This window comes from Cryptomeria japonica, chromosome 2 (genome assembly GCF_030272615.1).
Source record: "Cryptomeria japonica chromosome 2, Sugi_1.0, whole genome shotgun sequence".
NCBI lineage: Eukaryota > Viridiplantae > Streptophyta > Pinopsida > Cupressales > Cupressaceae > Cryptomeria > Cryptomeria japonica.
The window spans coordinates 251,668,130-251,683,996 of NC_081406.1; the positions used below are offsets into that span (position 1 = coordinate 251,668,130).

General features: G+C 35.6%; 1 protein-coding gene across 1 annotated transcript in view; it reads left to right on the forward strand.

The window, feature by feature from the left end:
* Nucleotides 1-15,867, forward strand: part of LOC131044665 (uncharacterized) — a 71,131-nt gene that overhangs the window by 41,159 nt on the left and 14,105 nt on the right. The window contains exons 2-4 of the mRNA XM_057978035.2: nucleotides 7,131-7,283; nucleotides 7,496-7,637; nucleotides 7,728-7,969. Coding sequence (XP_057834018.2) covers nucleotides 7,131-7,283; nucleotides 7,496-7,637; nucleotides 7,728-7,969 — 537 coding nt within the window. The remainder of the gene's footprint in view (nucleotides 1-7,130; nucleotides 7,284-7,495; nucleotides 7,638-7,727; nucleotides 7,970-15,867) is intronic.

The window sequence follows — 15,867 nt, forward strand, 5'->3', positions numbered from 1 at the left end:
CTTAAAAAAAGCAAAATCGTTTTTTTATTAAAAAACAATTAAAAAAATCTGGAAAATAGTCCAGAAAGAAGGCCATGAATTTTTATTAAAAAATTCGCCAAACTTTAAAGAATCCCATCGACTTGCTTTGATACCATAAAAAATAAATTGAATAAATGATTCAATAATCGGATAATTACTTTGAATGATATACACATGTTTATATAGAGGTTACAAGACGATGATCTATAATTAGAACATAACGTTAAAGTAAAAGATTAAAGAGCTAAACGCTAAATTAAGCGTGAAAGCTAAATAAAGCTTAAAAGCTAATTAACTAAAAAGAAAAAACTAAATGCTAAAAAAAGCTTAAAAGCTAATTAACTAAAAAGCTAAATGCTAAATAAAGCTTAAAAGCTAATTAACTAAAAAGCTAAATGCTAAATAAAGCTTAAAAGCTAATTAACTAAAAAGCTAAATGACCATTAAACAAGGAACTAAATATAGGTGACTAAAATATAATTAAATATTCTAACAAAATCAAAAAAAAAAAACAATGAGAATTTAAGCATTGCAGTGACTGTATTTTTTTTTTAAATGTTAGGTGGAGGAAGACAAGGGTTGTACCCACTATGGATGTATGTTGACCGTGTTCTGGGGCCGAAAGGATCAGGTGGAATAGCCACTATCAAATGCAAACTTTGTGATTTGGGAAAAGGTACCTACACGAGGGTGAAGGCTCATTTCCACTTGCCATGTAATGGTGTTGAAGGTTGTACAAATGAGTGTGAAAGATATGATGCTGTGAGAGAACAAGAAAGGGCTGATGGGAAAGTTGCTATGCGAAACTCTCATGCTTCAACAACAGGGGCAACTACTGCAACTACAGTTATAATATAGAGTTAGAGGTGGATGTGATTTCTAGAGGTGTAGCAACTGAACTGACTCTCAAAAGACCACACATTGGCAGCTCAAACCCCATTGGAAGATTGTTTGATGTGCAAGGTTGAGAAATAGTTGATGCAGCCATTGGACAATTCTTTTATGCAAATGGAATATCATTCAATGTGGCTCGCTCTCCATTCTATGAAGAGATGGTTCATGCTATCACTAATGCACCAACAGGCTATAAACCACCTGGGTATGAGAAGCTTCGCACTACTCTTGTTGATAAAGAAAAAAGTCGATTAGAGGAACAAACTGCACCATTGAAAAGAGTGCGGGCTCAAGAAGGATGTAGTATTGTGATGGATGGGTGGACAGATGCTAGGAATCATCCTCTACTTAATATCATGGTAACATGTAGCAAAGGCCCTTATTTTTTGAAGGCAATAGATTGTTCTGGGCAAGAAAAAATGCAGAATTTCTTCATAACCAACTATGTGACAGCATTGAGGAGGTGGGGCATCACATGTAGTCCAAGTTGTTATCGATGCTGCCCCTGTTTGTAAAGCAGCAGGCATGTTGGTGCAAAAGAGGTACAGGCAAATATTTTGGACACCATGTTGTGTGCATTCAATGCTCTCAAAGATATTGGCAAGTTCCAATGGATTTCAAATCTCATAGAGAAGGGTAGAAAGATACAAATGTTCTTATGTAACCATCACCACACACAAGCCATTTATCGTAAATTTGCCAAGGTGGAACTTCTCAAACCTATTGATACATGTTTTTCTTCTTACTTCATTCTTCTTGACCGCCTTTGTGAAGTGAAAGGAGCTTTGTGTTCCACAGTGGTTAGTGATGCATGGGCAGCTTGGAAGCAATCTACATCAAATATTGTAGTTGAGGTGAGAGCTATGGTCCTTGATGAACATTTTTGGGCTGATGTTAAGTTTGTTGTGGACTTTATTAAGCCCATTTGTGAGATCAGATTTGCAGATTTAGACAAGGCATGCTTGGGAGAGGTTTATGAAGCAATATATTCCATGTGTGAAAGAGTAAAAAAGATAACCGATGCAAAAGATATTTCTCTATATCCTTCGATAGAGGAAAAGTTACATGGAAGGTGGAACAAACTTAACACGCCTCTTCATTATGCTGCCTATGCCCTTAATCCTAAATGGTATGGTACATAAGTGATCAAAAAAAGGGCTCCACATCAAGATAGAGAGGGAATGAACGGATTTTGGGCAGCAGTTAAAAAGATTTATGACCATGGTGAGGATGCTTCGGTTGTGAGGACTCAATGGAATAAGTTTTCATGTGGGTGAGATGATTTTGGTTCCGTTGAAGCTATATATGATATGAAAGTAAAGAAAGACCCTATAGAGTGGTGGTGGAACCATGGAAGTGAAGCCCCTAAATTGCAATCATTTGCAATACGATTGCTCTCAAAACTAGCCAACTCTTCATCTTGTGAGAGAAATTGGAGCACTTATGGGTTCATTCATTCACTATCGAGGAACCGATTATAATCAAAGAAATCAGAGAACCTGGTGTACATTCATAGCTCACTTTGTTTTCTCTCTCGTGTAGATCCTGGATACAATGAGGGTCCTTCGGTAAAATGGGATCAAATTTCACCTGATGGAGAAGTTGCAGCCATTGTGGATGAAGTGGTTGAAGCAGATGGACTAGCTGATTTACCAACCTGAATTCGAGAGTGATGACTATTTGGAGAGCCTAATAGTTGAGGACCTTGATATGGATTATCATGGCGAAGAAGAGTAGATTATAGATATAAAATTTCTGATTTTTGCTTTCAGTTTTTGGTTTGCATGTCAACTTGCTGTTATCAAGCTATTTTCAATATGACAATATGTAATCAGTTTCAAACTATGACACAATGATTGTATGACATTTTGATCCTAAACTTCATAGTTAATGTTAATCTTGTTTTGAAAGTTCAATGTCTTTTTTCAGATTTTCTATAATTTATTAAATTATATTTAAAAAAAAATTCGCGTCTCCAAGTACCTGTCTCCTATTTTGAAATCCCCATACCCATGCTAAACCAAAAAAATAATAAATTCTATTTATTTAATTAAAATCCCTTTTCCCCTTTTGATTAGATTCACATTTAATTAAAAATTCCCATAGTAACCCCACTTGCAAAATCCTACAAATGCAAGTTGCATCCCTTTTGGCTAAAATAAATCATTTTATTTACCAAAAATTCCTATTTTCCCTCACTCACTTCCAAAATCCTACATTTTCCATTATTCTTCTAAATCCCCTTCCAAAAGTCTTCTATTAAATAGAATTTAGTATCCCCATACCCATGCAACCTAGATATATTTACATGATTAAACATGAGCCTCTGTGAGATTTAAAATAATAATTAATTAAAATTTCCTCAAAATAATAATGACGAGTTACCTCAAAACGCAAACAAAACCTAGGGTTATGAACCCTAAAATATCTGCACGGGCCATCTAGGGTTACCTGACATGACAATCAACAAGGTTTGACAAGGTCACTCAAAAGTTTACTTGGCTCAGCTTAGGGTTTCCGACGGCATAGAGTTCTTCTTTTCCTTTACTTCCTGACCTGATGATACTTTCCCTCCCTAGGCGGAGGACGACGATCTCCTGCACACACATGGCCAATTAAATCAGTTAGATCCAAAATCTTGTCATGTTCTGACATTTCATAATTCATTGACAATGGTAAAACATCATGTCACAACATTAACTATCAATTCATCAATTTACCTACTAAAATCCATCAAATCATCATTATAAGCATAGTTGACATTGTAGACACTTAAAAGTTGCACAATCAATTAAGTTAATTTTTTTCATTTCTAATTCCTCCAATTAATTAAATTAAGGTTTAATTAATATCCCTATTCCTCTAATTATCCCATTAATCAAATTAAACATTTGATTCAACCCTATTCTTCTAGCCTAGCCTATTAATTAAACTAAGGTTCAATTAAGTACCCTTAGCCATTTAATTGAATAAATTCTATTTATTTAATTAAAATCCCTTTTCCCCTTTTGATTAGATTCACATTTAATTAAAAATTCCCATAGTAACCCCACTTGCAAAATCCTACAAATGCAAGTTGCATCCCTTTTGGCTAAAATAAATCATTTTATTTACCAAAAATTCCTATTTTCCCTCACCCACTTGCAAAATCCTACATTTTCCATTATTCTTCTAAATCCCCTTCCAGAAGTCTTCTAATCCCTTCCTAATCATGTTTTATCCCTTAATCTTGTGACATCCCTAAATTTAGGGAAGTCATTTCCCTAAAAATGGGGAAAGTCTTCCAAATGTGTGGAAGACTCTACCTTTTTCAACAAGTTAACTTGTTGAGTATTCCAAGTTTGTAAGGCTATGACAAAACCACTAGAGGTTTCCCTCTTTGGTCAAGTAACCTTACAAAAGCCTTCCCAAGGCATTTAATAAACTCAAAATATATTCAATGAGCCTCTCCTGCTCTTTTATAATCCTTTTGAGAAATTCTTCAAATTCACCCTTTCAGCTTCCCCCTCCCTTCATATTCCTCTCCTTTTAATTTTAAACTTGCGAAATAATAAAGTGGTCCATTGACATAAAAGTGGTCATTTAAAACTTAGGATTTAATGACCTTATTAAATAATTAAAATATAATTTTAGTTATTTAATTTTAATTTTAATCATTTAGTCACTAGATCAAAGAGTTAATTGATCAAATGAAAACTTCTAATTGCTGCCACAAAACCACGCCATGCATCCAAAAGTAACCGATGCCACAGGAATAATCCCTGTCTACGTACGAAAGAAAATATCGATCTCATGGAGAAGTTGGATCCTTTGTCACAAGGCCCAAAAAATAAGGTCAGACATTGAAATAGCAGCAAAAATTATGGCCAAAGAAAAGCAGAAAGAATCCATGTTGTCAAAGGAAACCTTGAACAGCAAAAGAAAAGCCTCACACTCTCACACTCTCAGCCAAGAAACCATGCAGCTCAACAAAGAAATGCCCAAAAAAGTAGGCATGATCTCCAAATTAGCTGCCACCTGTTAGTGAAGACTGCAGAAAGCTGTCCATGTCGATTTTGATTGATTTAGCAATAAAGATGAAAAGGATTAAATCAATAGTCATTTCCTCCAAGAGCAGAATGGGTATTATGGTGTATGAATTATTATAAATATAACCTGAATTCATTTATATGGCAATGACAACAATAATCACTAATCTAATTAATACCATATGTGGCTTAACTTTGAATAGCTAAAATAGTCTTTTGTCTAATTCCTGTCTCCACCAAGTGCAAAGGTTAAAAATGTAGACCTCTTGAAGCTAAAATCACACTCTTTCTGTAGTTAGGATAATACATTATCCTGTAGTAGAATAATACACAACCCACCTGTAGATATTTAAGAAACAAATCAAGTGAAACCATCCTTTAGCATCATGAAAATGATTAGAAACAAACCATAAACATTCTGCAGTAGCACAAGACTAATGCCCCTTTGAGATATTGAAACCTTTATGTAGCATCTCACTAGATGACAAAGCTGTAAAGCAACAAAAGCACCAAAACAGAAAACAAAACTAGAAAAAGAAACCTGAAATGTTTTTGGTGATGTGGGATTATCTGTGAGACCGGATGCTTCTACATCAGTCCATCCTAATTTGTGATTAATGGTACATAGAAACAACATGTCTTTCAACACTCTGGGGGATGCTGACCTATGATATGTATCTGCAATTTAAAAAAATCTTTTTATCATGTTTTTGTTTTACATGATCATATTTTTATCATCCTATTCCAGTGAATATGAGAATATTCTAATTTTAAAAGAAATTAGGTATTGCAAAAATCAACTAGTGTTGATCTAAACCATAGTTGAAAAACTCGGACTCGCCACGGACTCGGCAAACCAAAAATTTGGACTCGGACTCGGACTCGTGAAAGACTCGTGAAAGACTCGGCAAGGACTCGGCAAAAAAAAAACCGTAGTTTTACAAAAAAACATAAAGAAATTAATGCATTTAGAGAACATAAGAGCCATAATTGAAACATTACACATGTCACATACTCATAGTTTCAAACTTTCAACTCTAAAATGTATAATACCAAGATTTCTTCAATGCTAATTATGCTTTTATATGGAGCCTAATCAGACTCGGAGGTTAAATTTTCCCTACTTCCATCGGTGCAATTTCCCCCTATATTTTTCGACGGGGGTTTGGGGGCAACGCCCCCAAGTTGGGGTCAAGGGGCATCGCCGAAGGATCCTGAAATTTGACTAAGTATGGAAAATTGAAGAATCCTCCAAAAACTAGAGTTTGCATTATAACTCCTAGAGGTCCGAAACCACTGTCAAACATCCTGACAGTATATATGGAATATAACTTAAAGTCTGGAATGTCATCCTGATCTTCAAATGCCCTAAAATTTGGCTAAGTCTGGAATGTCTTCCTGATCGTGAAATCTGACTAAGTTTGGAAAATTGAAGAATCCTCCAAAAACTAGATTTTGCATTATAACTCCTGGAGGTCCGAAACCACTCTCAAACATCCTGACAGTATATATGGAATATAACTTAAAGTTTAAGTTATACTTAAATGTTATATTCCATATATGAATCCTGACGAAGAGACCAAATTTTTTCACATGTTAAACTCAATTTTAAAGCTTGCATGACATTTTTTCTGGGTCGCACGAGTCCATCTGAAAGACTCGCGAGTCCATGCAAAAGACTCGCGCGAGTCCTTGCAAAAGACTCGCGAGTCTTTCAGATGGACTCGCCAGGACTCGCCTCGCGAGTCCTTGGCGAGTCGACTCGTGGCTCCCATGGACTCGCGAGTCCGTGGCGAGTCCACGAGTTTTAAAACTATGATCTAAACAACCTATTTGAATGGAAGTAATTAACTGTATTTCTTTCTTATGCTATAGCTGTCTTTACTATATATCATTAATTATTTTACAAATTAACTTCTTGTTATCATAGATTCATTAGTTGCTCTTTGGATAGCCATATCTTTCTAAAGATTCAATATTCTTCTTTTTCAGATAGCAGAGGAAAACTCATAGACTTGTATTCTATTCTTTCAAGGAATAAATCTTACCATGCATAAAATGTAAATTAAGGAAGTTTGTTTCTATAATTGGGGGTTTGCAAACCATCTATAAAGAGAAACAAGAAAATGGGTAATTATATATTAATTGTAGATTTCATCTTACATTTTGTTTGCTGTGCGTCACCAGTTGTGGGATGAGACTTCTATTTCATTATCTGCTGGCTGTGACCTTTTTATGCGATATGTTACTCGGACATCTGCTTTGGAGTATGAAGATTTTCATACTGCCAAGTCTCGCCTTATAGAACGTGGAGAAAGGTTTGGAGAAATATCCCTCAAGGTGCAAATCTGTGCTTTCTGTTTCTAAATGTAGTTTTGTACATGCATATTTTGATTAAGATTTCATGTTAGGATTTAGAGTAGCAGAGGTAGTTTTTGTTTATATCACACCTCAGTATTAGAAAGTCATAATACATATCTCTGAAAGAGAGAGTAAAGCTTCTCAAAGTATTATTGCAGCAAATTGAATACTTATCTGTAGCATATTTGCAGGCTCGCAAAACCATTGCAATGCTTGGTCAGGATTTTATAGTTGATGGTAGCAGAATTTTGGTTCATGGTTTCTCCAGAGTAGTCTTGGCATTGTTGAAGATGGCATCATCTAATGGGAAGCACTTTAGTGTTTTTTGCACTGGTTAGTTTTGGTGTATGGTTTGTTTAAGAAGTTTATTCATTATTCATGTGTGGGAGGAAAACATTCAGACGTTTTAGGTTTAATCTGCAGAAGGAAGACCAGACAACACAGGCATAGAGATGACAAAGGAACTTGTTGCAGTGGGTGTTCCTGTTAAACTTATCATTGATTCAGCTGTGGCATATACCATGGAGAAAGTGGATTTGGTACTCTTTGGGGCAGATGGTGTGGTTGAGAGTGGAGGTATCATAAATATGATGGGAACATATCAAACTGCATTGGTAGCTCATAGCATGAATAAACCTGTCTATGTGGCAGCTGAAAGTTACAAGGTATGATCTAGTCAGCCTTTACTTTCAGTGGCATTATGGCTAATAAGAGAATAATAGTTTGAGAAAAGTTCTGGAATGATGATTGTGAATATCTATGGCACCTTTTTTTTCTGGAAGTCAAATAACCATTTTGATAATTGTAATAGATTGATTAAAGCCTTGTAAATTTGTGGGTCTGTTAAGTGTTTTCCATTCTTTTTTTTAAGGATTATACATGTAACAGGTGCTCTTTTGAATACCTGTTCTAGCAGATCCTTTCTTAAATATCTCATAGTGTCACACTGTGTCATACATTACTCAATGAAAAGCATTGATAACCTATAGACTTTTGTCATCATCATATTGCCACGGCACAACCTGTCATTGGTACCCTATATTAAACTAACTGGGTTCCTTGGAAAATTCCCACCATGCTTCACTAGACAAGATGGATTTGGGAGCAGGATAGTATGGGGTTTGGATAGGGCATGGACCTGCTCACTCTAGATGTACCTTGTTCACTGTACCCTGTCTTGTCCCACTCCTGAACCTATATTGAATATTCTATTTGATACTGTGATGGGGTCAGTTTTTGAAACACTTGGTAACTTAGTTTTATACAAATTTCTATATCTTGCTTTAGATTTATTTTGAAAAATAAGAACTAACAAATGTTATTTTTCATATGGTAATTAAAGTTCTTTCAATTTAGTTTTAAAAAAATTGAATTTGATGTATATTTTGATGAATTCCTACAATAATTTTACTACCAATCAATCTCACATGCTCAATGGGAATAATTACGACGTTTGGAGAATTAGATAAAGGCTGAATTCATGGCTAGAAGCCTCTAGGCTATCATGGAGGAAACATTAAGCCTATATCAAGTTTTGAAATGAAATAGTTTATCTAGAAGGGAACTCAGTTGTAGAAGTACAAGGGCAAGGAAAAGTTAAAATCTCTAATACCTTTATCAGAGATGTCTGATTTGCAAGGTTACCCAGGGACGCATCCCTAGACCTAAATCCCCTGTTCCCGTCCTGCAGACATTTTGGGGACATGGGGACAGCCAGGGAACGTCCCCATGACTTTCCCCAAAAAGGGGGTTTCAGCAGGAAACGTCTAAAAAAGGGGATGGTGTTCCCAATTGCCAGGGACATCTCCCCATCCCCAAGATGGTTGTGGATGCCTGTGATGTCCCCTAATTGTCCCAGGGACAGCCAGCTGTCCCCCTTTTCCCAGCACATTTAAAAAAAAATACTTTATATTGTTAATGATTTTTGTGGCTGATACTATTGATCTTGGATCTCTAGCATTCTTCAAATCCACAATACCTCTCCAATTTTGTGTGATAAAAACAAGTTCATTATCCTCAATAGGCTGGTTATGGAATGGTGAGTTTGAATGAGATGTCTTGGGCCAATCTTGCCATCAGAATTTGGAGATAGAAAGCAGCTGTGCCTTTAAACCAAAGATATCCATAGATGATGGCTTAATATTCTCGTGAAGAGTTTCCTCAAGTTGCCGAAGAATATTCCTGAGACTTCCTGTGAATGGTATGTCTTGGATGAATATAGGGTGGATTAGAAGGCAGAGGGGAGTTGACCAAGGGAGTGGCAGAATCTACATTGATTGCAGCAGAGGAAAAAATTTCCAAACGCAGATTTCTTAATAAACTTCTTGCCTAGAAGGGGCAAACAAATGACTGGCAGACCACTTATTTACGGTTTTCTGCCTCCAAAGCAGGGTTTTTTGGAGCTGTTATGAGGGCTAAGGGTATTTTACATTCTTATTGTATTATTTTACCTTAGCAACTAAAAGAAATGTACAGCAACTGCAGATATACTACTGCATAGAACTAGATTAGCAACTTGAATTTCCTCAGGTTACACTCTAGCCAGGTAGTAGTGGAACAGATGCATACAAAGTTGTGGCTATGAAAATGACTCATAGGGTGTTAAAATCTTGGTTCCACCTATAAATTGGTTGCCATCGTGGAGGTAGATAACATATTTTACTAGTACAAGCACTGCAAAAGTTAATAAAATGTCTATGATCAAGAAGCTTTAAGAAAACAAACAATGAACATGGGCACACTTCGGTGAATAAGACAAGGGACTGGTAAAACCATGACTCTCAAGGGCATTAACTAGAGCACTTAAGTGGTTACACTGGATAAACCAATCAATGTGAAATTAGAAAAGCAGCAACAATAATATACGAAGTGCCAAAACTCAAAGAGTTTAGGGTTTTAACAAAAGACAGCAGAAAAACCCTAAGGACCTCCCTAGAAAATTGAAAATTCCAACAGCTCCAACACCCTATTTGAATTTATATTTGTTTTCAAGATTTGAGCTGGTTTCCACAGTGATTGTAGGGATGCCTTAAGAATTGGTGTGGATTAAGATCTTCCATTTAGAGAGTGCCTCTGCTTGACCATCCATGAAAACATCCAAGCCCTACCTCAATCAAAATATTGTGATACAGATCACTAGCCCTGGTTGGGTGTGGGTTATCTTTAAGGTACCATCTGCATTTTGACCTATTTGGTAAAATTGGGTGGATTTCAATCTATTTAAATTTTATTTTCATTCCTTTTAAAACTCCTTGGTTGATACAAGCTTGGCAGAAGGGTCGGTAATTATATTCACTGGATTTCAAATTTTTGGTTGATATGTAATGAACTGTGTTAATGATTTTCAAAAAAACCCTTGAAGGGAATTTCAGCAGGGTTTCAAGGAGTCCTTGTTTATAGCTCCATCACTGGTGGTATATCATTAAGGGCATAGCTATATAACATTTAAATATGGTCACCAGTATATCTGGGTAAAAGGTACTGGGAACACCTGAGTTTTCTACACAATATTTTTTGTAGACAAAATCCTTAACCACATTCATTTTTGGGGAGAAGAAAAGGAACCACATATAGCAATAGAGGAGAAATGAAGACACAAAGAGTTGGGAATATTGAACGACTGAATAGACAATATAGAGAATTCAGCAGATGTTTAATGGGACAAGTCCAAGACTACCTGCCATATAGATTCTTCTCAAGTCTGTCCAATTGGATCTACAAATCCCCAAAATCATGACTGCCTTGTCCCATGAGATTAATGCCCATTTAAGCACTTGACAGACCTTAAGCTGGGTATTAATATTATTAACAAATATCAAAGTGTCTAACCATAAAATTAATAGAATTAACTAAGGTACTAATCATACATTTCTAACCAAAAATGTTTCAGTCATCTAAGATTCCTATCCTAAATTTCTAACCACACATGCTAAAACTGATTCAGCCACCCAAGGTACCCATTTTATATACCTAACCATAACAATTTATTTTTAACTAAATATTAAATAATTGACTCATAAAATATATTGATTTAGAACATGTTATGTCTAATGACCATTTAAGAGCATTCTTGACAGGCCTCAAGCTGGTCTTTATTCTTATCAACTAGGGTACCTATCAAACTGCCTAACTTTAAAATTAATACAATTAACTAAGGTACCTATCCTAAATTTCTAACCATAAGTGATAAAATCATAAAGTTGATTCGATCAACTAAGATACCTGTTGATATGTGTTGTGACACTCGCCAACACAGAATTAAATATCAAGTATTCTATCCTCTCTTGAACAAGGAAACCTCAAAACAATGTGATCAAATAAGGTAATCCCAAGGTTAACAATGCAAACAATGCGACTTTACGATATATAGACTTAGTGAATGATGTGATTTGCTGTTTACACTAAGGGACTTAACGCTTTGCTGGAAATGGAATGTCAAACTAACTTAAACATCAAATAAAAGACAAAAGGATAAGGGTTAGAAAAATCTAATATGAGAAACTAAGGTTAGTGAAGATAATGGATAGTGCTTAGATAAATGGACTCCATAAATCAAGCTTTGTTGCCATGTGGAAACAACTACAAAAAACTGATGCAATCTCCAAAGGCAACGAAAGATTTTCATATTGTAAAACATTCACACAAATATTGAATATTTGGGCAATCCAAAGGAACATCCATGATCGAACTACTGCTAAATTAGTTTCAAACTAACCATACATTGCAATTTGCAATCAACAAACTACAAATGGTATGAATTGGAAATCCATAGAATATCATCGTATTTCTCCATTACAATCAATGAACTTCAATTAAAACTACACAATGTAAAATGTTGAAACAATACACAAAGATGCACCATAACTTCAATGAAAATCATGTATTTATTGCATTATAGTCATGGTAACAATCTCTGTTCTCCTCTTCCTAATACTACTTCAAACAAATGAAAAAAGCGAGCCTTATATAGACTTCCCAATTACAAATGAAGGGCTTAGATTGATTCTCAATCAACGGTCAAGATAATTCTATGAAACCCTAAAGTGGGGTAGTTACAAGTTACAACAACCACCACGTATCCTTTTGAGGAAAAGGACCAATGACAAATAATATAGCCTCAATGGCACAATTTACAAGTAGATGACGACACTTAATTCAATGCATCCACATGTCCACTTGTTGATGAGTCAGGTTTGATGAATCTGGACATGCTGACTTGACAATATTCGATTGGTTGATGATGAGTCGATGCCACCTCATCATGTACATCTCCTCAGCAATATCTCTTGATACTCAACATTTCTAACTTTGATTATCTCTTCTGGAACTATCTTCCTTGCAATTTTCTTGCCCCTGGGCTTCATTACACATTTTTGAAATCCTTTGTTATCTTCTCCTTGGATATCTAGGCATGCATATGATCTTGCCGTAGTCGAGCAATCCTCCACATTTTAATGCTCTTCATGTTGTAATGTCTTGTCCTTGTTGATGTCGTCTTGCATTAATCTTGTCTTATCCTTGTCCATAGTTTACCTTGATCGTCATAGTAATCCTTCTTCATGTTTTAGTGGGCTTGTCCTCTGTAATGCCCCACCAAGAAACCCTAAAGGATACAACTACAAACACTCAAAAAGAGTGCAAAATATATATTTTTAAACAATACAGAACACAAACGTAAAAAATAAACATTACAATAGAAGTTGCACATGCAAAAGACTTAACTCAAACTCCTAAAGGGTTTCCCAATGTGAATTACTTAATTAAACTAATTTTCACTTAAAATCAATCAACCACTTAAGAATTATATTTAACCATTAGGAAATTAGTTACATTAAACAATGATTGTTTTCATACCTTGCATGAGATAACAATAACATTACTATACTTCTTTCATGTTAACACATTCAATTACATTACAACAATGATATAATTAAAGATAGAAATCCTAACATCTAACTCACATCATAATACATTTCTTTTACATTGCAAGGATAACCTAGTATTACTATTGCACTTAATACATCAAGTCTCATAAAATTTTTATAATGATTACATAATATTACAACTACCATGATGACATACATATAACATATGATACAACCGACCACATAAAGGTCCAAGATATACAAATATGATCCAAGAAGAATAAGAAGGATCCAACTGGTACAATGGAATGAAGTGACACCAAGAGATACATCTGGAGCATCTGCAAAGCTAAACTCTCACAAGAAGGCACAAACAAAATACCCAATGGAAAGTGGCACTACCACCCGACCATGTGGCCCAAAGAGGAACCACCCCTCCGTGCTAGGAGATAGTAATAAGGCCCTCAAGCAAGCCACAACAAAGCATCACATGGTATAACATGTACATTAGGTACTCACACAAAGCATAAGCATACAAATATGACTCTCACAAGAGTGCTCCAAGTAACACCAACAAATGATTACACACTAGTGAACACAAGGGAAAAGTGTCATCGCATAGCTAGTATGGGTTATCCTGGCAGGCCTCCATAGGCCCCGACCCCCATCCTGGGTTATCCTGGTAGCCTCTCTCGAAATTCTAACCTCCATCCACGACTCATGCAGACCCAACAAACCTTTTGTGAAGACAAGGTAGTTGGTTTGCCATTCCAGGCCTTCCCATTGCATCCTGAGTCTGCACTAGCACTCAACCATGTGCGGGGCACAATTAATCTTGATTAATGTTTGAAACCCAACCCCAGTTTATCCTGGCTGCCACTTTGGGCCTCAGGCCCCACTTAGAAGCCACTCTTCTTTATGACACTACACAACCTCCAAGGAACTCCAAGGCAAAACACAAAAGCCAACCGACATAGGGAGTTCAAAACAAAATTGAAGAAACAACTTGGTTATACAAACCTTCTACCAAGGTTAAACGGATTGGGGGCATGAAACGAACAACTGGTCTATTCACAAAACAAGACCACCACCAAAATAAAACAAGTACGGCCACAATCAAAACTTAACCAAATCAACTTGCATGATCAACTTACATTCAACAACATGCCAACATCATACGAGAATAACTCTTTCAAATCAACACCAAAACCACCACCCAGAGTAAATACTCAAAGGGTACACTTGCACTCTAAACACATCCATGTTAAGGAATCATAGCGATTACTCAAAATATAATTAAAAGCTAATGTTATCTAATTGCAGCTGTTTCAATAACTGACTCTTTCATGATAAGAAAATCCACAATAGAGAATAACGCATAAAAAGAGTCCAAGTGAACATACACCCAAATAGACGAGCACAATGCTCAATTTTAAAAAACCATACACCCTATAAAACATCTCGTAGACTAAATAAGCCATCGTTCAAAAACAAATATAATTTTTTTCCAATTAAAGCCAATTTGGCTATAAACAAATTCCAATATCTAATTAATGAAAATAATTATTGAATACATTTAAAAACTAAGATCATTATCTAAATCAAAATAAACCTTTTCAATTAAAAATTATATCGACTAAACGTAATTGATGGCTATCAATATAAACTTTATTTTCACAAAATAATTTATGATTATATCCAATCAATCTTAACATTTACTTCATATTGCTAAATTCAAAATACATATTACACACACACACACACACACACACACACACACACACACACACACACACACATATATATATATATATATATACTAAAATTGAAATCTGATAATCCTCTTAACAATCCAAAATTCCACCCAACCTCATATTAAACTTACAATAAACCAATATATATATATATATACATAATTGAACTATCAAAAATATCCCACCAAAATAACATTCTTTTTAAACTGTGAGGACCACAAAATACCTGCGAATCTGCATACGGGGGCAGCATGGTTTTCTCCCATGTTGGGGAGGGGTTTACCCCTGCCCCCCTCATCCCATAGCGTGGTGGAAGGGGTCTTCCCCCCTTCCCGCCCCCCCTACATGACTGTGGTGGTGCCCTCTTCCCACCACGGTGGGTTGAGAATCACCATGGTTGTGGTGCCCTCTCCCCATGTTGTAGGATTTGGGCTCCACGACCCTCCCCCCCCACGAACTTTCATTTTTTTTAACATACATTCTCTCTGTGAAAATTTCAGAGAGGTATTTTTTAATAAATGTTTTTTTTTAAACTCTTTTTTCTTTTTTCTTTTTCTGTGATTACAAACAGAGATATTTTTAAAAAAACAAACAAAGAGTTGTATTAAAACAACAAAATCATCCAATTGAATTGTCTTCTTTGGGTCAATAAAATTTAAAATCTTGCTTTCTATTTGGCTTTTCAAACCACAATTTTTTTTTAAATTTTTACAAGACAAGCTGGAAAAACAGCAACCCCCATTTCCTTTGCTCCTTGAATTGGGCAAATTAAACCCCCCCTTTTCCAAATTCACATAGCACAAACCAAACAGACAGGAAAGATCAACATAAGACATGAAAATCAGATTTCCCATCTTTCTTTCTTCCCAAACAGAGAGAAAACTAGAAACACAACAGCTGACAAACAAACACAAATAAACTAATAGAGGTTTTAGAATTCCAACC